This window comes from Macrosteles quadrilineatus, unplaced genomic scaffold (assembly GCF_028750875.1).
Source record: "Macrosteles quadrilineatus isolate MER2022 unplaced genomic scaffold, UCM_ALF_1.0 Scaffold_8__2_contigs__length_117827958, whole genome shotgun sequence".
NCBI lineage: Eukaryota > Metazoa > Arthropoda > Insecta > Hemiptera > Cicadellidae > Macrosteles > Macrosteles quadrilineatus.
The window spans coordinates 52,259,423-52,281,588 of NW_026542601.1; the positions used below are offsets into that span (position 1 = coordinate 52,259,423).

Genomic DNA, 22,166 nt, shown 5'->3' on the forward strand with positions numbered 1-22,166 from the left:
CTCCTTCCTATCTGAATATATGGTCACATTCCAGAACCCGATAAAAAAGCCCATCTGTTTTAGTAATCAGAGGTGGAAAACGTCTGCAATAATTATGTTAGCAACTTGCACCATAACTGTTTAACTAAAAATAAATAAATGTAAATGTAAATAAATGTAATCAAGACATTTAAAAATTAATTTTACTTTATTCGTTATAATTTTACAGAGATGTACATAAATAAACAATGTTTCCACCTAAGTAAAGTTATGATCAACATGTGCAAATAAGTTGTTAGGCAACTGTCAGTGACAGTATGCTCTTATGAAAATCGAATAGGTTCTTTGTAGAACAATTTTGATCCTTTCAGAAAGGTCTTATTTAAGTTAGGCGCGTCTGAAGAGTTTTGTAACATCTTGGTCACTTAGTATCGGTTGGAAATAAAAAGCAACCATTTCAAAACTGTAAACTATGAGCAACATAAATATATTTATTTTATTGGTGTTAATCTTAATTTGATTTTTTTTTATTATAAGTAAAAGTATTTATGGATGCAGCAATATTATGGGTTGCCTTTAATAATTAATTACCTTGAGCCTTAACCTAAATCACAATCCACTTAGAAAGATATTTAAGGCAGCAGCAATTAAGCACAATAGAAAATATTTAACTATTCATCCCGTTACATAACATTCTATGAGGTTTTAAACGACACTTTATTTAGACAGTAATGCAATTTGTGTAAGTTATAAAGCTGATGAACAATAGTTATTTGTGCAACTAGTGAGAAAAGTGAGCAATTGACTCACTCGAGAGAAATCCATACTCACGAGCCGTAGGCGAGTGAGGAATTGTTTCTCGAGTGAGGCAATTGTATTTTGAACTCGAGTTGCACATTATACTTTTCCTACAGTTACCATAAAACCATAATTTGTTACCATAATTTGTGAAGAAACATAACCTATTTTTACACAGAAGTGAACTTTTAATATAACATTTAATGTGAAGTGACAAATACAACAGTACAACAGCTGACCAGCTGATTTACAGCCAGTGCTGCCAACGTATTTCGCGCGCATACGACGTTGACTGCATGTTACTACAAGACTATTTCGTGCCTTCACGCTGCAAATCTGGAGTGAGACAAAGTAATTAGAGTGAGACAATGTTAACATTGTCTCACTGATGAGTGAATTGGCCACTTTGCTTTCTCAAATCAGTGAGAGAACATGTACATTGTTAGGTAACTGTAGGAAAAGAATCTTTGACTATTGACAGAACTACAATAGCAAAATTTGAAGTCATGGCCAGTTTTAAATAAAAATGGACGTACAGTAAAACCTCTATTAACAGTCACCCTCGGGACCGGGAGCGTGAGGGTTAAGCGAATAGATGCATAGCAGAAATCATGTAATAAACTGTATGCTGTTATGTACTTTAATTTGAAGGTTTTGGTCGTTTTGGGAAAAAAACCCTATACAAGTGATTAATACATATCTATCTATATAATTAATACGCTACATGAAACTTTGTCGGTTGAACTCCTCCGCCATTTCTTAACCGATTTTATCCATTGACGTCTCATTGAAAAGAGCATGTCGCGTAGATTTGCAAACTGGCCTTACATTTTTAAGTCCCTTGGGCTCTGCCCCAGTGGCTTTGAAAGTTCCCATGTTATCCTTATGAAGAACATAATTGTTTAAATTTTGATCAGCTGTATAATTTAATTGCTGTTATTTATTTTTCAATTCAATGAAACGCATTGAGTACATTTATTTACTATAGGGTGGACCAAAAAAAAGGGACAATTTTAAAATGTTATTACTCTGCTGTTATAAAGGCTGGAGAGTTCATTGATGCGGCAAATGAATGTTTATTTGATGCCATTTAGTGTATATTTACTATGGATCATCAATGGTTACCACAACATCGTGCCTTTGTCATAGAGACCTTTTTTAAGAATAATTTGACTTTCATTTCTACTCAACGCCAATTTCGCTTTCACTTCAACATTGGCCGTAATGGTGCAACCCCAAACCGAAAAACTATTCAAAGTTGGGTAAGTAATTTCCAGAACACGGCTTCTGCACTCAAAGTCGATACCTTGGACTGTTCGAACGCTGGAAAACATTGAAATGGTTCGCGCGAGTGTGCTGCGTAGAGCGTCCAAAGTCAACCGTTTTCAAAACATTGCATTGAAATTTAAATTTGTATAGGTTTAATTTTGAGTACAAAAGCCGTGTTTAGGACATTGTTTACCCATCTTTGAGTAGTTTATTCGGTTTGGGGTTGCACCATTATGGCCAAAGTTGAAGTGAACACAAAATTGACGCTGAGTAGAAATGATAAGACAAATTACTCTTGAAAAAAGTCTTGATGACAAAGGCACGATATTGCGGCAACCATTGATAATCCATAGTAACTATACACCAAATGGCATCAAATAAAAATTCATTTGCTACAACAATGAACTATCCAGCCTTTATAAAAGCTGAGTAATAACATTCTTAAATTGTCCCTGTTTTTTTTTTGTCACCCCGTATTTGAGTTTGTGTAAACATAACCCCCAAGACGGATCGTGTTAGTATGGTTGTATCTTAAATATGTGTATTTAGTGCATTTACCATTGTTTTGTGTAGCTATAATTTGTTTATTTGTTTTTTTTTTCTTTAAATGCCTCGGACGTGTTGACAACGAAACATAGACAAGAGGCGTAATCGTGATAACGACCGCAGCTACAGAACAGTGGCGCGTAATAGGCTTAACTCATCACAGTCAGCAACTGACCCTGGCCAATCTCAACTATTAGGTTACAAATGCGCCCTAACACTACCCCAAAACGACTTTTCGTTCTCAATTGGCCCTCTATCAATGACCTGTGTTGCCTGTACAGCGAGGCATTTTGAGAAGGAGAAAACCGGCCGGAATGCTTAAGGTTTATCAATAACGAAGATAAACATGGTCTGAGTTACACACCGGTAATCTTTGAGTTGACTCTTTTAAACTCATTGTAAACATGACTGTTATTTGTTTTGAAATAACTCCTGTTATACTTTGCAATTGCTCGAATTCGAGCAACATGAACACTAGTTTATATTTAAATTACTTACATACAAGAGTAATACAGAACTGTTACTTTGTATATTGTACTTGTTCAATGTTCGTATAGTGAAATAAAGTGGGATGACGGACAACAGAGAGTGACGGTTAATCGAAGTTGTACTGTAATTGAATTAAGTCACTGACAGATTAATGACCAATTCTGCCGAATATGGGGATATTTTACCAATTCAAACTGATAAAGAGTACTTTTACCAGGCTATAGCATCTAAATCATGTAAATAATAAGAAAGTAGAATTTTAGAGACTACAACTAGCACACTCTGCGACTGGCTCATTCTACGTTCTTTCTTAATAAAAATTTGGCAACAGCTGGTTCATATAGATGGGATATTTCATAGCCTTCTCTAATACAAAGCCAGTGTGTGGAAACGTCACGTTTCCATGCCTATTCCCATGGTATTAACAGAAATAACAAAATTGTAAACATAAACATTGCCTATACTCTACATTATATACTAGACCAACAGCTGTTTTGTTTTGACGGGACAGCGGTGTTGCCACTTTCATCTCGCCGCAGCCTTGTGTTAGAGGAGGGTATGAAAATCTACTTTAGAATCCCAAAGCTAATGACAGAATGGAGTAAAATGTTTTGTGTGGTTTTATAACTAAGACCAGTTGTTCATTTAGCCACACTGTTCACACTGCAGTTTTGGATTACTGAAACTAATATTCTTCATGAAGCGTCTGTGCAATGTTTATGTTAAAACGTTTGCTATTACCATTGACTATTGGATACAGAAGCTATTACCATGGCAATAGGCCTGCTGGTGTGATATCGCCACAAACCAACGCCACGGCCTTGTATTAGAGGAGGCTATGAGGTATCCCATCTATGAACCAGCTGTCACAAAGTGTAATGAGCCAGTCACAAAGTGTGATACTGCTAGTCTCTGAAATTATATTGTCTTCCTTTTTTTTTGTACTTAGATAGTTGTCATGATATAAAAGATCAGTTTGATTTGGTTAAAAACTCCCTATATTCCAAGTATTAGAGGAGGCTATGTTTGTAATTGTATTCATCTTGTACCAATTAAGAACACTCAAGTTTGACATAAAAAACCACTTAAAAAATCTGGAAAATTTAATAAACTTGCATAAATTCTTTAAGGATCCTAGTCAAAAATTAAAATCTCATCAAAGTGCTCTAAAAATATAATGTAAAAAATCATAAAACTGCCTTACCATTAACAAAGAAATTGTAATTGTTTGTTAATTTGTTGATAGGTTAACATTTACAGTATTACTATTCTTTAAAATAATAGCAAAATATATATTTGCGATTTGATAACATAGGAAACAACATTGGCAGTTTATATACACACAGCTAAAATAAGTAACAATAATATTACAGCAGGAAAGTAAGGACGCTAATTCATTTAAGAGATGCTAGCGATCGATGACAAGCCATTTTTCATCCACCCTCTCCACTTGTTTGGTTTGAATTGGGTTCCTTATTCTAATTTTAACCTCCAACTTCCCACCTATAGCTTTCCTTCCTTCCATCAACTGAAATCATTTTAAAAATCCATTAAAACCCTGTACATACACACACGTTTATAATGTCAATCTATAATATTAAAACGAAACAGTGTTTTTTTATTTCACGATTCTGAATCAACCACTCGACGGATTTTCATGATTTTTGTGTTGAAAGAAAGATAATTTTGAGAACTAGGGAATGTCGAAGCCATAATTTTAGTTTAGGGTCCCAGTTTTTAAGAAATTAAGTTTTAATTTTTAAAAAGTCTAGCAGCCGACAGACGAGTTTAAGTCGTTTTAGTGGTGGTTTAACTAACAGCTGTTTTCTAAATGTCATTGAAATGTTTATGTTACAAGTTGTTTGTATACAAAAATATTGATAGTCAGAGTTTGCCTACACACTATTTCACTTTGAAAGGTAGTTTCTTTTCTACCGTAAAAGATTTATGTTATCAGGAGATTGTGTAATTTTGAACTAAACATTTTAAACGTATAACCAAGTTTTGTCATAAATGCAATCCGTCTAAGTATAAGTGTTTAATCCTTGAAGATATAAGTGGTTTACGTGTTGATACATCTTTATCTAGATGTTTGAATATAAGTATGACTGTATACAGTACACATTTTATTCGCAATGAAAATGTCAACCGGTGTACTGTAGTAGGTCTTCAGAAAACTGACCAGTAAGCTGCAGGGTGTCAGTAGAAACCAAAATCGATTCATACCATATCATAACTACCCCAGTAGTACTCAATGATTCAGAAACTTAATAAAGGGGTACATTCCAAAAGTAGACCAAAAGGCTCGGATCTCGAATGGGCTGGGCAGGCTTTGCATGGCGGAGAGAAGATACTTCAACTTTTAAAAGTGTATTCCAAGGAGTACAACAAGGTAGACGACCACTTGGAAGACCAAGTAATGAAAGACATCTTCAGACTGGTATCTTCCTTAGAAATGGCAGGGGATAGAAGAGAACGGGAGGCCAGGATCATTTTAGAGGTTTCAGAGGCCAAGGTGGTAAAAAAAGGTACGGTAAGTATGCAGTGGAAGGTGGTATGTATAGCTACTGTACTCAAAGCCAGTGTGTGTGAATCGGCCACCAAGTTGTAAACTAGCTGTTCTGAATCATATTCAGTTTTAATTGACTACTGGATTCCCGTACGTAGGACGGGCCAACAGCTCGTAATATTAAAGTTATTATGAACTATTTCACATTATGAGTTTTCATTAATTTTAAACTTGTTTTAGTGATATTTATAGATTTTTCAAAGTTACAGGAGGTATCACACCAAAACTGGATACAACTAATTGCTTCTTGAAATATGCTTAAATAAATTACATTTAATTTTGCAAATGTAATTCAAGACTAAATATGGGCCTTTTGTTGGTCAGTATTGCTAGTTCTATAAACCATCATGTTTGGTAAATGACCGAGCAGTACTGTAGATTAAGGGTTCGAATTTCAACCTGTCAAAAGCAGAGTTTGGAGAAAGTTAACAGGAAATAAGAGTCCTTTGTGAGCTGCACCTCTCATCATTTTGCTACTTTCATCTTTATCATTTTTGTGACATATATTTGTTTTCTATTTAGATTTTTTTGTTCATAGATAAGTGAAATTGCCAATGGGACTCAAAGGGTTAAATGAAAACAAAACAGGACTTTAAATTTAGATAGTGCAATCATTCACTTGTAAATTAAAAAGATAGTCTACTCATTTGAAAGAAAACAAGTTTTTTTTCAATTATGTTCTAGAAGACTTACATCAAATGATTCGTGGAGAACACATTTGGTCTCTAGTGGTTGCAACTTTACTGTTGCTGTCCCGATAAGAGAATCACCTCTGAAGAAACCACTGGAAAATTGTTAAAATAATTAAAACACTAAAAACTCTTTAACAATAATTATCTAAATAGTAGAATAGAAATGTGTCTCTTGTCTTATATATCTTAAATATTTTTCAAAACTGTATCATCCTAAAAGTAGAGGCATCTTTTAAAAGTTACCAATACCAGTTTTTAGCGAATTTCCCATAAAGGAAATAAGCTATGATTGTTGATCTCATGGTAAGGACTAGGTTCGGGACCGATATTTTTCCCAAGACTTCAAGGGAGCGAGCTGATCTAGTGGTAGAGCTTGGGGGCCGATGTTCCGGGTTCAAATACAAATCCCGCCAATCACCAAATGATAATACCGCAACCCCCTTGGACTAGCCTTAGGTAATGTGTAAACAGTTACGGGCTAGAACCTAGCGTCCTCAAATGTGAAGGTGGAACAATAAAAAAAATGTCCCGAGAGCCCAAAAACACTTCACATGGGTGAACTTATAACAAATAATGGTTAAACATACCTTGTCAGACAATCCTAAATATGATCTTTATTGTTGTTTAAAACATGCTTAACTTCTGTTTCGGCAGTTATTTATAACTCCGCCATTGTCAGGCTAACTTCTTGAGGTGTCGTCATAATAAGTTGTACACATTTTACACATAACAAAAAAACTAAACAATTAAAGATAAGCCGATTAATTACTTGCGTGTCTGTGCACATTGCGGTGGGCAGGCCGGGTGCAGTAGTTCATGTTAAGGATTGTCCGACAGATATGTTATCCATTATTTGTCATAAAAACACAATAATGGGGCTATTAAAATTAATTATAAACTTTTAAATAGTTATCTAATATCAACTTTAAAATGCAGCAATAACTAATGAGGATGACTGCCGGATGTGATGATCAAATTAATCTACCGATTAAAAGGTATTCTTATCCCTCCACTTCTTATTCATGCACATTAGCTGAAGCTGTTTTCCACAATTTGTTTAGCTCCAAAAAATGGTATTATTATCCATGCACATGTAAGCTGAAGCTGCTTTTCACAATTTACTTACTCCAAAAAAACTTTTCTTTAATATTATGTTGTATTTTCTTTATTTGTTTAAAAATCTTCACTCTCAGAGTGATCACCAATGAAAAGGCTATTATATGTAGGGTTATAGTCCTTCACCTACACAAGACAAACTTTCCCGCAGCCACAACTTCTTTGCTTCATCTAACCATTTTAAGGCATTGCATTGACCATAAACATTGTCAAACGATCCAATGGCAATGGTCTCTTATGAGTTTACAAGGTCTGTTAAAAAAGTATACTACCTTACTTCTTATCTAGTAATCCAACAACCGCGTTGAGTTGCACCCAGACGCGTAGATTGAGGCAACTGTAAAGCATGTAACGTGACCTTGACATTAGCATCAGATTAGGACACCAAACGTGACACTGTGTATATAGTGTTCGTCATGTTTTTGAGCTAAGCAAAATGACAGAACGGGTGAAACGGCGTAATGCATTCAATTTTGCCTAAAACGGGGATTTCCAAGGTCAAACGATTCTTAAGGTTCAGAAAGCCTTTTAAGAAGACACAATGGGTGTAACAAAGATAAAAGAGTGGTACAACAGATTCAAAGATGGCCAAACTTCGGTGGATAGTGAACCTTGTTCTGGTAGACCATCAACAAGTCAAAGATTCAACAAGACCACAAACTTTTGGTGACTTCATCAGGAGAATGCTCCAGCACATTCTTCCAATCTCGTTCAAGGCTTCTTAGCAAAACATGGCATTCCTGAGCTACACCAGGCCCCTTACTCACTGGATATGGCACCATGTGACTTCTAGATGGTCCCTACCCTTAAAGGGACCAGATTTCAGAGCAGAAATTAGATAATGCAAAATGTGACAGCTCGTCTTAAGTCTATTATGAAGGAAGAGTTCCAGGCTTGTTTTTAACGTAGCAGGAGTGCTAAAATAGTGTGTTAAGTCCCAATGGAACTATTTTCAAGGAGATCACATTTTGAAACAAATCCATCAAAAAGTTATACTTTTCCCAACAAGGTCATATACTTTTTGAACAGACCTTGCATCCGTATTGCAGTCATATCACCTACTGCATATAACAATATTCATAATTAGGTTTCAACAAACTTGTAAAATTTCATGTCATATTATTCTTTGTTATACAGCAGACTACAATGTGTAGTAAGATTTCAATTTTATAATACATTTGAATTTATATAAAGCCAAGTGGCCAGTGTTGTAAGTGCTATAAACCATCATGTTTGATAAATGACCGAGCAGTACCGTAGATTAAGGGTTCGAATTTCAACCTGCCAATGCCAATGGCAGAGTTTGGAGGAAGTTAACCGGAAATAAGAGTCCTTTGTGAGCTGCACCTCTCATAATTTTACTACTGTAATCTTTATCATTTTTGTGACATATATTTATTTTTTATTTAGATTATTTTGTTCATATATAAGTCAAAAAATATCCAGGACTCAAATAAAAACAAAACAGGGCTTTATATTTAGCTTTATATTTAGATAGTGCAATCATTCACTTTTCATTCACTTTTAAAATTAATATCACTTTGAAACCATTGAAATTCAATTAACAGTTTGAAGTAGCAATAAACTATTTGCAGCAAAGTAGTTACCACAAAATATTTTTTAGTTTCAAAATCGCGTAGGTTTTAATTTTTTTAACCTAAAACTCGCCTTTTTAGGCCTCAATCTTTGGTTGGCAATCAGTAGGGAACTGCCACGAGGGACAATTTGTTACTGAGGAATTCTATTACTAAGTAATACCAATAATAAATAATTATATCAGGTTACATACCTTGACGTCTACAATTCCTCAGTCGAACTTCCATTGACTAGTTTCGACTACTAAGTAGTCATAATGACAGTTAAGTTAAAATATTCCATTCAATGAATGGAATATTTTAACGTTTCGATAATGACTACTTAGTAGTCCAAACTAGTCAACGGAAGTTTGACTGAGGAATTGTGGACGTCAAGGTACGTAACCTGTTATTAATTGATTACCAACTCCAGAAGGCTTCAACATGAATAAATAATAAGTAGATAGTTAAACACTAAGCACTGTAGAAAAGGTTAAGAAACTGTTAAGGCAATTTCTATTTATTTAAGGGACAGGGTGGTTTCAATAAAAATTGAGCAGTTTTATGTTTAATAAATAAAACTAATTTTTGAAAACTTTAAAATCCCATAACACCCCATTCTGATTCTTCTGGTTCGCAAACTCGTTCAAGTGTGTCCAGCCCTACATTTCCATGCCAAATTTCATGAAAATCAAACCAATATTACTTGAGTTATCATGTACATAAATAAGGAAATTGTTTCGGGTCTAGGTATTTCTGTACCACATGCGGTAATCTTCCCAATACGGCAATTCGCTAAAACAAAAATTGATTTCCATCCACCCACATTGAAAGGATCTGGAATTAGATCTTGTAAATAAGAGTGTTCTGCTCAGTTTTAACTCAGCTGGATTGCAAAGCTTACGTAAGTAATAAGGACAACAATAATACCCACATAGATGTTGGTGTCATTTTCTTTGGACATGATTTACAACAGAAATAGCCAAAATATTACTTTTGTACTTTTGACTCAACTGCTTATATTTTGTGTTTGTGTGTCTGTAGAGCCCTTAGGATTTTAAAGTAAACACCTAGATAAAAACATTGAGTGCACAAACAACATTAAGTAGCCTATACACAAATTCCCAGAAGTAAGCAAGAAGAGGTAACCAACAAGCCAACAATTACAACAAAAAGTAAAGAGTCCTACCGGCAGGCAGAAAAACAACTTGTAAAAGACGAGCAACACCCAGCATGGCAAAACCACAGCGAACACCTGGCAAAGGAATACAAGGGATCACTAAAATACGTGCTCGAATTCTCTACTTTTGATTAATATTTCATAATTGCAGTGTTTTTCTAATATATAATCGAAGAACAGTAGAGCATCAACAAACCAAATATCAGTTATCGGAACTTCTGTTTAGATATAGAAAAACATTTGTATATATCCCATGTGAGTTTTCAATTATTTAATTTCCCACGAGCTATGCTATTAGCTTAGTAATCAAGTTTTTGCTGTTTGGAACGCACACCATCTCTCCTGCCAATATAAAGCATTGCTAATCTATTTTGTGCAGTTAACATGATGTTTGCTGTTCTTGTGATTGTCTTTGTATCTTGGATATTTTGAGATTTAAGGGGAATCAACTGTATGTGTTATTTCAGAAGTCTCCGGCCTACAGCCTGATGGCCACACTCGGCCTGCAAACAGGTTTCATCCTCAAAAAAATTAATCTTATTTAAAGGAATACACCGATTTTTTTCTCCAGTGATCAAGGTAACACCCGTGAGTACTTTAGTTACCCCCTTGTATTCTAACTATCATAAGTCTACTTATGTTAAGTCAAATTATAAATATGACAAATGTTGCATATTATACTATTATATAGTAAAGAAAAGATTGTATGTGTTGTAGGTCTATATTGTTTTGTTTCATCACAGCTTTGTCAGAAAAATCAGTGTGTGCAGAAATATCATCTGAAAAATAAGCAAGAAAATCTAAAAAACCACCATTGAGCTTTTAATTACTTATTAGAAACCGACTTTGTGGATTTATTGGGAGGCTAACCTTTAATGTTTCTGGGCTGCCCTTCCGAAAAAAATTGACAATGTACATTGAATAAAAAAAGTTGGATACTCCTATGCTATTAATACAAGAGTTTAATCATTGTGTGTATTACAGCAAAGCATTAAGGTACAGTTCCTTTAAATTATGACACTAGAATCAAATCTCGATTGGTTAACAGGATTATCAGTACTCTGGACGAAGCCTGGCATTAGATAATTGATGCTCTACTGTAGACATATTATCCTCTAACTGTAAAATCCAAAGCCTGCTTTTGTTGTTTTCACGTGTTTTATATAAGGTTTAGTTACACCAATCAACTAAACTCTAAAGTCAACTATAAGCATGATACTTGTAGACAATCTCACTCACCCTTTGGACCAGATTTCACACTTGACCGCCTGTCTCTTGAACACTCTCTGACAAGCTCTGACGTTCCTCTGGATAGGAATTGTGAACTTCTCGTTGTACACCGGGTTGTTGGTATTGTACACAGTAGCAGTCTTATCTCTCCACGGCTCCTCCTGTGTAAAATTTGGATTATTGACAGAATCAATTTTCTTGAGTAAAAACATTACGAATCTGGATCTTTAAAAACCCTGGATTTTTTTCAGTTAAAAAAGAAGCAACAGCTATACTCTAAAACAGGGGGTCCCAACCTTTTTTACACATGGGCCGCATTGTCAATTTTTGGAGGAAAGGAAGGCCAGACCGTTAATATTTCAGTGCAGAAAGATAGCCCCCTTTTAAAACCCAAAACAAGGTAGTTTTCTAATTAATAGCTCAGCAGTGAAATTTTACATTTTCTTGATGGTTTTTTAGATACTAATTTATTACTTGTAGACTAACTAATATTTTGTACTTTTTGAGAACAATGTTGTGACCAATCAAAACAATAATAGACCTAGGACACATAATTTTTTATGGGTACATAAATTGTGTTTCTCATATTTATAATTTGACATAACATTAGTAAGCTCAAGATTATTTGGATTCTAAAACAAAGTTAATATTTTGTTTACTGTACATTTATTATGATACTTGTTCTGTAATGGTAGTTTTTAAGTATGGCTGGTGAGAACACTGGTTAACACAACACCAAACCTTTTACGATATTACGGTATTGCCGAGACCACACGATATGCTCATGAGTGTTGCTGCAATCGCTGACGATCTTGGTATCGCCAATACCGGAAATACTTACGGTTGTTGCAGCAATCGCGAGTGACGATCACGGTATCGCCGAGACCGCAAGATACACAAACAAGTTGCCGCGACTTTGACGATCATCTGTGTATCATCTGTGCGAACGAGCTCCAACCTAAAGGTGAGTGAGCGTAGCGAACGGACTTCAACCAGGACGTGATTGAGCCATGCGAACGAGCTCATCTTGAAAATGAACGGGCATTTGACATTAAAACACATTAGGACAGGACGACGTCTGTCGGGCCAGCTAGTATAATATAAAATTATTATCTCTCAGTAGGCCTTCGCCGGCCGGATACAATTTATTTACTGCATATAGATTCAATTACAACTGTCACTACAAACACTTACAGTAGGCCATGGAAACTCAAATCTGACGTAAGTGTCCACTTCCTTGGGGTTAGGGACATTATAGTTGATGCCTTGGGCGACTGTCAACTCTAAATCGTTGTCTCCTAGATCTGTGTTGCACCTGGTGAAAAAGGAAAGGAAACATTAAAAAACTAACATAAAATTTGATGTTGCAAATTATTTCTTGCCATCATATTATACCAAGCATATCATATTATTCTTGGTATTAATTTTATGAGGCACACAATTAAAAGTGGGTCAGTATTCACAAAACTATAATGGGTATGTTGAACACAATTAATTTTTTAAACCTTCCCTCGTTAACATGATACCATAATATCATGTTGTCACAGTAATACGTACTTGGAAAACAAAGAATCACTGGCAAACACATTGCTATACACTCTAAAACTATTGACTACAAAAGGAAATGTAAGATAAGAAACAATTTTACAGGTTTGTGAAAAATTTTGTCATTTATTGGACCTACAGTCTATTTCAGTATTTTAATTAATGTCATAGTGAGCTAATTAAAATATAAATAGAAAGCCTTGTATATCTCAGTTAGAGCCATTTTAATGAAATGGAAATCCTACAGCTGTTAAGATCTGCTAACAGCCTAAGGCTGATGGACTGAATTAAGGGTGTTACATAAGGTCAAAAGGTATAAGTAGCTTGTCCCTGTTAAGTGTAATAAAATATCTACATATTACAGCAAGACTCACTGATGGCATCTAGCTAACAAAATGCTGGCCTTGGTTTGCTCATCAAAGTTGAATGAAACTAAATCACAGAACAACTCCCTCACTTATATTGCTGAAACTCTTAATAAGAATAACTTTACACATTCACCTTGAAAAAGTCTCGTGGTTCCACAATTTATTACTTAAAAATTATGAACTAATTTTAAAATTCTGTGGGGTTTTTGGGATATTTTTAGCATCAGTTTGAAATATTGAGGACTTTCCAGAAGCTATAGAAACACTGTTTGTTACATCTTTTTGTTTACAAAACCACAATGGAACTTTTTAAGCTTTGAAAATAATCCTTTCATATAAAAATGACTGACGAACAATACTCAAGGAACTTACTGGACTATAGAGAAGCTCCTAGTCTCGTAGTGGAAGCGTGGCACGGGATGTTTATGTTTCCTCGTCACTCGCACTACGTCCAAATCCTTCTTAGAGTAAAGTGCTTGCTGCTCAAACCTGTTGGCACTAGCAACATCTCCGATAGCCTTGAAATGGTTCCGAGTCTCCATTGACTTCTGTTAATTAATAAATAAACATTGTATAACAAATAGTAGGTAACTCATTAACAATTATTTCATCTCCACTTTTAAGACACAATGTAGAAGGGGGAGTGTTAGTAAGTAATACAGTTAGCCTATATAAGTTTTCCTTTCATTGCATTTATGTATCTTGACCAGGTAGGCCTACTTCAAATCAAACCATGCGGCCCAATATGTTCTCCACCATATTTTGTACTCACATCTAGTTTTTACATTATACATTAAGTCCCACTAATGCAATTTAATTAGAACCGGACCCTGTTTGGATTAGATAAAAATTCTGTAAAAATATATTTAGAAAATGTGTTTTAAGACTTTAAATGGCCATATATTGCACCTGCGATCACGACAACACAGTGATTGTCTTCCGCGAATATGGGGATGTGATTTATTTACCACTATCGCGGCAACAGCCAACAAAAATGTTAACAAAACAATTATCAATTATCAATCACTGAGATGGGGACGCCACCTAGATGTGTATTTTTACCCAAATATGAGTGAAGGATGAGTGTAGAATGTTGTGAGATGATCTGTGTAGCTTTGTTACTGACCAAGATCAGCTGTTTTATTAGCCAGGATCATTTATTTAAAGCCCAATGATCAGGAATAGCTGGGTCCAGTTTCGAACCATCAAAAAGCTACTGACTTTTCTCAGGATCAAACCAGTCAATACCTGTTACAGTATATCTAAATTTAAACCCATAACATGTTGTCTTAACCTCTTAGTATAGAGGTCTTTACAAAGGAATTAGAAATCCTTCTTACTACACAACAACGACCATTCTGGTCTCCTAATATGTATATTATCATCTTAGTTTTTTTTTAATAAAGTAACTTTTTCTCCAACAGGTAGTTTGGATTAGCTGGATGTTTGTATTAGACAGACTGTGATGTACTGATGTAGACTAAAATTAAATATCTATTCTTGACATGATAAAAAAGTGTGTTTACCTTCATCTGGTCTATCAAGTCTCTCTCCAGTTTCTCCAGGATGTCATCCTCAGACCCAGGAGATCCGGGGGATGATGGTCCACAATCATCAGCAGTCACTATGTCAAAGTCCGACTCCAACGCTACTTTAGCCGTTGGTGGCACCGGTACCTAGATCAACAAAAAGGTTTTGAGACCATGGTGTTGATGTTTTTCAAAATTGAAAGTGGATTTTTTTATAAGACCATTAAGCACTTCTAGTGGACGCTTTAACTTTATGAATTCCAGAGATCACTTAGTTATTAATATGCCTACTACGTATTCCCTCCCTATCCCCTTAGAATCAATCCACCCATACTCACCATCAACTTCCACTGAGCCATTCCAGAAGGTACTTACAAACAGACAGATGTTCTTACAAACAAACTCCTTGATATAATTTAAGTTCCTGATATGTTTTTATGGCTCATATAGACTTCAGGGTTATTAAGAGAGGTTCTAGAGACAAGACAATGTTTACTGACCGTAGCCATGTCGACGGGCAGACCACAGTTGGAGGCTTCTATCAGCTTGTCAAATCCCTTGGCCAACCTCAGGTATTCCTTGGCTTGGTTCACTTCCCCCTTCTTCTTCGCCTGCACTGCAGCCAACTTGAACTGTTTCTGCTTCTCCAGCAACTGTTGTAACTGTCGCTCCTGATGAGACCCTCCCATCTTGCGCACTGGAGAACAATTTTAAATAAACCTTTGGATGCTCGGGACTAAAATTTTAGTTAGTGACAGGTTTTTTCATTCAAATTTTTGGAAAACATAATTTGTCTAATACAGTAGACCCCCCTCTTAACCGACCTCGTATTAACCGATAATCGGATTATCCGCCTTCAATCGTAAAATAATACAGTTTGTTTTAACCGACCTTGCCTTGAAAGCAGTACAGTTTAACCGCCGCTTTCTAGGAATCTCGGCATTCCGCTCCCACACTGGGCGATGAGAACTGAAACATACGCTTATCTCCACAGGATATGACTAATAATAAGTTACAGTAGAACCTCTTTAATCCGAACGAATTGGGACCGGGGGTAGTTCGGATTATTGAATAGTTCGGATTACAGAACATATTGTTGTTTTTACATATAAGAATAGCTAAAATGGCTCTTAATGAAATGAAATGTTTATTTGTCACATAGAATTTACATAATTGTGATACATCACCAGTAAACATATGACACGTCAGTTTTTCACAACAAAATACACGATATTATATATTTTATTTCATTGTAGTTAGTAATATATTAAAAAATAAGATCAGAAGATTAAAATATAACAAAAAGAGTGACGTTAGTTACAAAAAAAATTCATCAACTGAATAAGGACAAAGTAGTTCCAAATGTTTCCTAAGTAGTTTTTTAAAAATATCCATCTTTTCTGTCGATTTGATTTGGTTAGGGAGGTGGTTGAATAGCTTCCTACCCATATAAAAAGGAGCTTTCTCATAAATAACTGTTCTATGGATAGGGAACTGAAGAGTGTTTCTAAGTCGAGTGTTATATGGATGTTGGTGATTTTTTGATGAGAATGAGGTCAAGTGTTTTTTAGCAAATATACATAGTTGATATATATACACAACATGAATTGTTAATAGTTTCAAATGTACAAACACAGGACGACAAGAAGTACAAGGTGCAGTGTCAGTTAAAACTCATATGGCCTTTTATTGAAGAATAAAAAACCCATCTATGATCGGAGAGCTGCCCCAAGAAATAATGCCATAGCAAGCCCTGGACATAAAATAGGAATGGTAAACAGTCAAAGCAGCATTTAGTCCCGTTGTTTTGAAGATGACCCTTAATCCAAACAAAGCTTTGGCTAACGATTTAGTCACCTGAAATGAAATTGATGTTCTGTCCATTTTAAATGTTCATTCATATACAAAACAAGAAATTTTATGTTTTCTGAAGCCTTGATTTGTTCCCCAGAATCCAAGCTGATGGTTACCTTTTCTGTACCTAATTAACTGTGGATTGTGAAAATGAAGTAAGTGTGTTTTTAATTGTTACAGGAAGAGTGAAAAAATGCTTTATAATAGTTATTTGTGCAACTAGTGAGAAAAGTGAGCAATTGACTCACTCGAGAGAAATGCTTACTCACGAGCCGTAGGCGAGTGAGGAATGGTTTCTCGAGTATTACCACAATGGCTCAGAAAGATTTCCCCAAATTCCAAAACCCTCAACATGTAAACGCAATGATTGATTGATTGGATGCACAGACTTAAGTCTTTTAGACTAAGTACCTTCAAGAACGTCTGTTGCAACACCTGGCTATATGAGGTCAGCTATCTTAAAAATATCGCAATCACAATATGTAATGAATCACAAACATGACGAACATATATCAAGAAAAATTAACTCCGGTTTATTCGCCTTAAGGCGTATGGCCAGCCTATGCTCATTGCCTGTACTAAAACAAATATATTTTGCTCTGATTCACTCTAATATTTCTTATGGAATACGGGGAGCGAGCTGGTGTAGTGGTTAGAGCGTGGGACTTCAGTCCCTGAGGTCCCGGGTTCGATCCCCGCCAATTCACCAATGGATTTTATCTAAGTGATAATGCCGCAACCCCTAGGTCTAGCCTGAAGTAATGTGGAAAACAATCCCAGGCTCGTGCCTAGCGTCCTAGGACAAAAAAAAAAAAAAAAAAATTCTTATGGAATTGGCTTGTATGGTGCAACAACAATAAATAATCTGAATACAATTCTAAACCTACGGAAAAAAGCAATTAGATGTATGCTCAAACTTGAAGATGATGACTCCGCAAGAGAACACTTCAAAAATCTTAAAATTTTAACTGTGTATGGTCTGTATATTTTTGAATGTATCTTATTTTTTATAACAAAAACTTATGTACAACCAAAAGGTCATCAATATAATACAAGAAGACAGACCGAAAAACATTTTGAAAAACATAGATTGGAATAAAAAAAAAAGACGACATACATTGGCAATAAATTCTTTAAAGCACTTCCGAATAAACTAAGATCAGAAAAAAACAATAACAAACTAAAATGTAAATTGAAAATATATTTGATCAACAAACCCATTTACTCAATAGAGGAATTTTATGAATACAACAAAATTATGAAGCAGTAGTGGTAGTTTTTTTTTTTTAATTTATAATTGTATTGTTTTTTAATTTTATATTTGACGCCATTTCTTGTAATGACATGTACAAGGACAAATAAAGTGATTTGATTGATTGATTGATAATATGATGTGTAGTAAGTAGGTTACTGTTGGCAACACTAATTTTTCATATACTAGTGCTGAGGCTTAAATCAGTGACTAAAATAAATTATCAACCAAAAAACCATCCAAATGAGCCAGTCATTAAAGGCGCCTCACAACTGAGAAATAATTACTGCAGATCAAAATAAAACAAATGCTATAACACTCCATATATTTAATGCTTCTGCATTTCAACATATATATTTTCTGTCATTTGTATTAGTACTTGCCATTTGTTTTATCGGGTGAGCTCGTAGATGGTTGGGGCGAAGGTTCTCCAGCGGATGTAGATGGAGAGACCAGAGCAGGAGTGGGGGTAACAGACAAGGCAGGGGTAGGAACCTGGGGTTTCACAGCTGGTAGAGGGGATGGAGGAGGTTTAGCACTCCCGGGCACTGGTATCGGGGGAAAACCTGTAACAAATTCATTATTAGAAAAGTAAATAAAAACGGCAAACATGTCTTGAACCAGAGATGAGCAAAATACTAGTCAATCCAGCCCGCGACATGGTTTTGAATAACCCCTCCATTTATAGGCCTACTTAGGATCAAATTTATCAGCATCTGCAAATCTAGAATGGAACGGTTGAAATAAAACTCCTTGACTTCAAAGTTATTGAATGCTAGACAATTTTTGCATGTCATTTAATGTTTTTTGTGAATAAGTTAAACCGGAATTTAAGTTTAAACTGATTGGTTTCTACAAGGCTCTGTGTCAAAATCAAGTTTCTTAAATTTGAAATTTTACACTCAGGAAATGTCTTGATCACCTTTTCTGCAGGCGTAAGAATAAGAATGAATATAACGAACACAGCCAAACATTTATGGATAAAATAACTTTTTACACAATTTATTCTTCGACATACCAGGAGGCGTAGGCAGTTCATCGACAGGTATTGGCTTGCCCGCCTTGCACAGTTTTATAGCATCATTGTATTGCTTGACAATCCTTCCCATTCTCCGAGCTTTACTTGCGTTCCCCTCAGCTTTGGCTGCCTCTTCTTGACTCTTGTACTTTGCTAGCCTTTGTTCTAAAGCTTCCATTACTGTAGCTGGCATTTCAACAACATACTCTGCAACAATTTTAAGGGGATATTGAGAGTAAAACAAGGTGGAACAGGAATAAAGAGATCATCGAGGGGTAGATAAGACAGCTAAAGAGGGATAACACTGATTTAAGATAGGGATTGGATTAAAATGGTTTATAAATATGAGAAAAAAATCATTTTCTCAGTGTTGATGATAGAGGGGAAGAGGCAGAGAGGAAGACCTAGGTGGATTGTTGTGGTGAAGAGACATTTGGAGGATGAGGAACTGTGGAGAGGTCTAGTTGGAGAGAACCTAGAATAACCGATGCAGAAGAGGATGCGTATGTACGGTATGTATGTTTATTGCACAAGAGAAGGTTGGACAGTTTTAAAGTCGGCAGGTTTTTAATAGTTCAAATGGTCCTGGTTAAAAAGAAACAGCTGTTTTTAGTAACAAAGCTACACAGATCAACTTAACATTCCATCCAAATGTTAGGGTTGTGGGATAATTTAAATGGACTTTTGTGAATTGCTGATTTCTGTTGAATACGCCAATTTTCTTACCAAGTGAAAGGACAACTCATTGTAAGCTCTAGCATCTTCAAGCCACATCAACAATCTCAGTTATATTAACTATTAACAAGGGAGAAAATAAAGTTGTAGACTGAGGCGTCGGTCACAGTTGGTCAGAATAGATGGAATGTCTACTTCAGTATCTAAAGTAATTACTCTACATTCATCTTCCATTTTAAGCTTAAAATACCTACCAAAGTAGTGTTTCTGTCTAAAAGGAATGATAAACTTAAAAAAAAAACAACTTCAGACCTAAAAATATTTTTTACAAATTGAATTTTCTTTGTATATAGCATTAATATTTCTGTACAGATGTTGTCTTGTTCATACACACATGTCTCAGCTATCATTACTGACCTTGAGGTTCATCCATTCCTGGGTCATTTTCCGGAGCAGCAACACCGGGAGTGTCTGCAGACATCTGGTTCTCGGATTCTGTCCGCGGCTGCTCTGTGATTGGCTGTGATGGTGGAGGAAAGCTTGCAGAGGGGGGAGGGGGCATAGCACTCAAGTCTACTGGTTGTCCTGCCTCCAACCCCGATATGACTGAGTCAAATTGCTAAAAACAACCAAATAGAACCAAAATAAACACCAGAACAATTAGGTTAATAGCATAATTCAAGGTTTTCATAGCTGGCGGCAACTCTGTTATTCTACCCCATTTTACCTACTAAAAATCGTAATATTTCAGATATTTCTTATTCGATCTTTTTGAACTTGGTATCGTTTAGGAAATAAAAAATGCTAAATAAAAGTGTTCTTGAAATTTTTTCATAAAACCAGCCATTTTATTTTGTAATTTAAGTTTAAAAAATTAAAATCGCTGCCATTTTGAAATTTTAAGTGGAATCTAGATGAATTTGATTTCTAATATGGGTCTCTTCTATCTTAACATTCATACCAAGTTTCATAAAGATCGGTTGAAAAATTCAAAGATAGCCTAAAAATGTACAAAATGGCGGATATTTAGTTAAGTAAGAAAGCGATTTTGGAAAAATGTTATTCTTGATTTTCTCCTTTTTTTGACCCAAGGAATCACTACGTAAGTTATGTCCCCACCTTTTTTGAGCACTCTGTATATTTGTTATTTGTGTAAATTATTTATAATGCATGATATGTACTGACATTTCACGTATTTATTGCTGATCTTCAGCCTCTGTATTGTGAATGTTGTGATGAATAAATTGAATTCAATTAAAATATGAAGAAAGGATTTTTATTTTATCTTAGGCCTATTTGATTTGATACCTTGGCAATTTTAATGTAGTTTATGGCAGTTTTGGTGTCTCCAGACTTCTTAGCCACAAGCGCAGCTCTTTTGTACTCGTCCCTCCTGGTTGTTAGTAGACACAATGTCTCACTGTTATCAATGTTATCAGTAGTAGCCGCTGGTTCTTCAGGTTGCGGACACAGCTTCTTGGGTGAACTGGGAACTTCCGATCCAGGTGACGGACTGACAGGACTGGGCTCGTCAGAAGAAACCTGAAGGAGAAATTTTAAGTCTACATTATTTTTTGAATCTATGTAAAGGTTGCTGGATAGCTAGGTGCACACCTATTTATCAGAAGATTACCAGCTTGGTCCTGGGAAAGTTTTTTTTTTCATCTTATTCTGTGAAATTTTGAATCTTTGCCTCAAAATACACACTGTGAGACACGATTTTGAAATAAATATTAAATACTAATTAAATCTTGAATAAAATAAATATTGAAAAAATCACTATCAAGTTCAAATTAAAAAATGACGGCTCGAAACCAAAACCGAAACTTAAAAAATCGAATCCCAAATCTCGAATCTCAAAACTTGAACACAAAACTTTTTAGTCACCTGGTCTAGGTTGCTAAAAAACAAAAATACAGGTACGGTAGGGCCTAATGAAAAAATTTTCATTATGATTATGCGATCAAAACTGAAAGAGATTGACTCCTGATCCAGACACAAGAACATAAATATGTGACAAATAAACTTCAAACCCAAAATAACATATTTTTTTATAAATATAAACAACTAACATTAAAATAAATGAAACTCTTGACATTGAAATAAACATGAATATTACATTAATTAGAACATTTAGTAGTCAATATTTCTTAATGTTTAATAAATATCGATATGAAACTGAATTGTAAGTTGTTCCAGTATTTAAGATGCCTTTTGCAGTTCAGAATAGGCCTAAATGACAATGTCTAAATTTACTTGTTTCATTAGTGACAGTAATGGGGATGTGTTTGCTCCATTGCTACCAGCTTGTCTGTATAAACAATAATAATGACACAAAAATGTCATCATTTTCAAAAATATAAGTGCCAAAACTTCCTATTTAGAAACTTTTGAGTATCGAAACTTGCCTATCGAATCTCGAAACCGAAACTTTTCCAAAGTTTTGATGGTTTTGAGATTTGAGATTTGGTTTTGACACATCA

General features: G+C 35.2%; 1 protein-coding gene across 2 annotated transcripts in view; it reads right to left on the reverse strand.

The window, feature by feature from the left end:
* Nucleotides 1-1,960: 1,960 nt before the first annotated feature.
* Nucleotides 1,961-22,166, reverse strand: part of LOC129000967 (coiled-coil and C2 domain-containing protein 1-like) — a 38,205-nt gene continuing 17,999 nt past the window's right edge. Inside the window, exons 7-18 of one of the 2 annotated variants that reach the window (XM_054428073.1) lie at nt 20,992-21,225; nt 20,101-20,302; nt 19,009-19,215; nt 18,374-18,556; nt 15,385-15,581; nt 14,882-15,031; nt 13,728-13,903; nt 12,637-12,757; nt 11,452-11,603; nt 10,222-10,287; nt 6,344-6,434; nt 1,961-4,609 (exon numbers count right to left, since the gene is read on the reverse strand). In XM_054428073.1, the coding sequence (XP_054284048.1) occupies nt 4,490-4,609; nt 6,344-6,434; nt 10,222-10,287; nt 11,452-11,603; nt 12,637-12,757; nt 13,728-13,903; nt 14,882-15,031; nt 15,385-15,581; nt 18,374-18,556; nt 19,009-19,215; nt 20,101-20,302; nt 20,992-21,225 (1,899 nt within the window). In that variant the 3' untranslated portion in view covers nt 1,961-4,489. The remainder of the gene's footprint in view (nt 4,610-6,343; nt 6,435-10,221; nt 10,288-11,451; nt 11,604-12,636; nt 12,758-13,727; nt 13,904-14,881; nt 15,032-15,384; nt 15,582-18,373; nt 18,557-19,008; nt 19,216-20,100; nt 20,303-20,991; nt 21,226-22,166) is intronic. The other variant, XM_054428074.1, reaches the window with a different exon arrangement.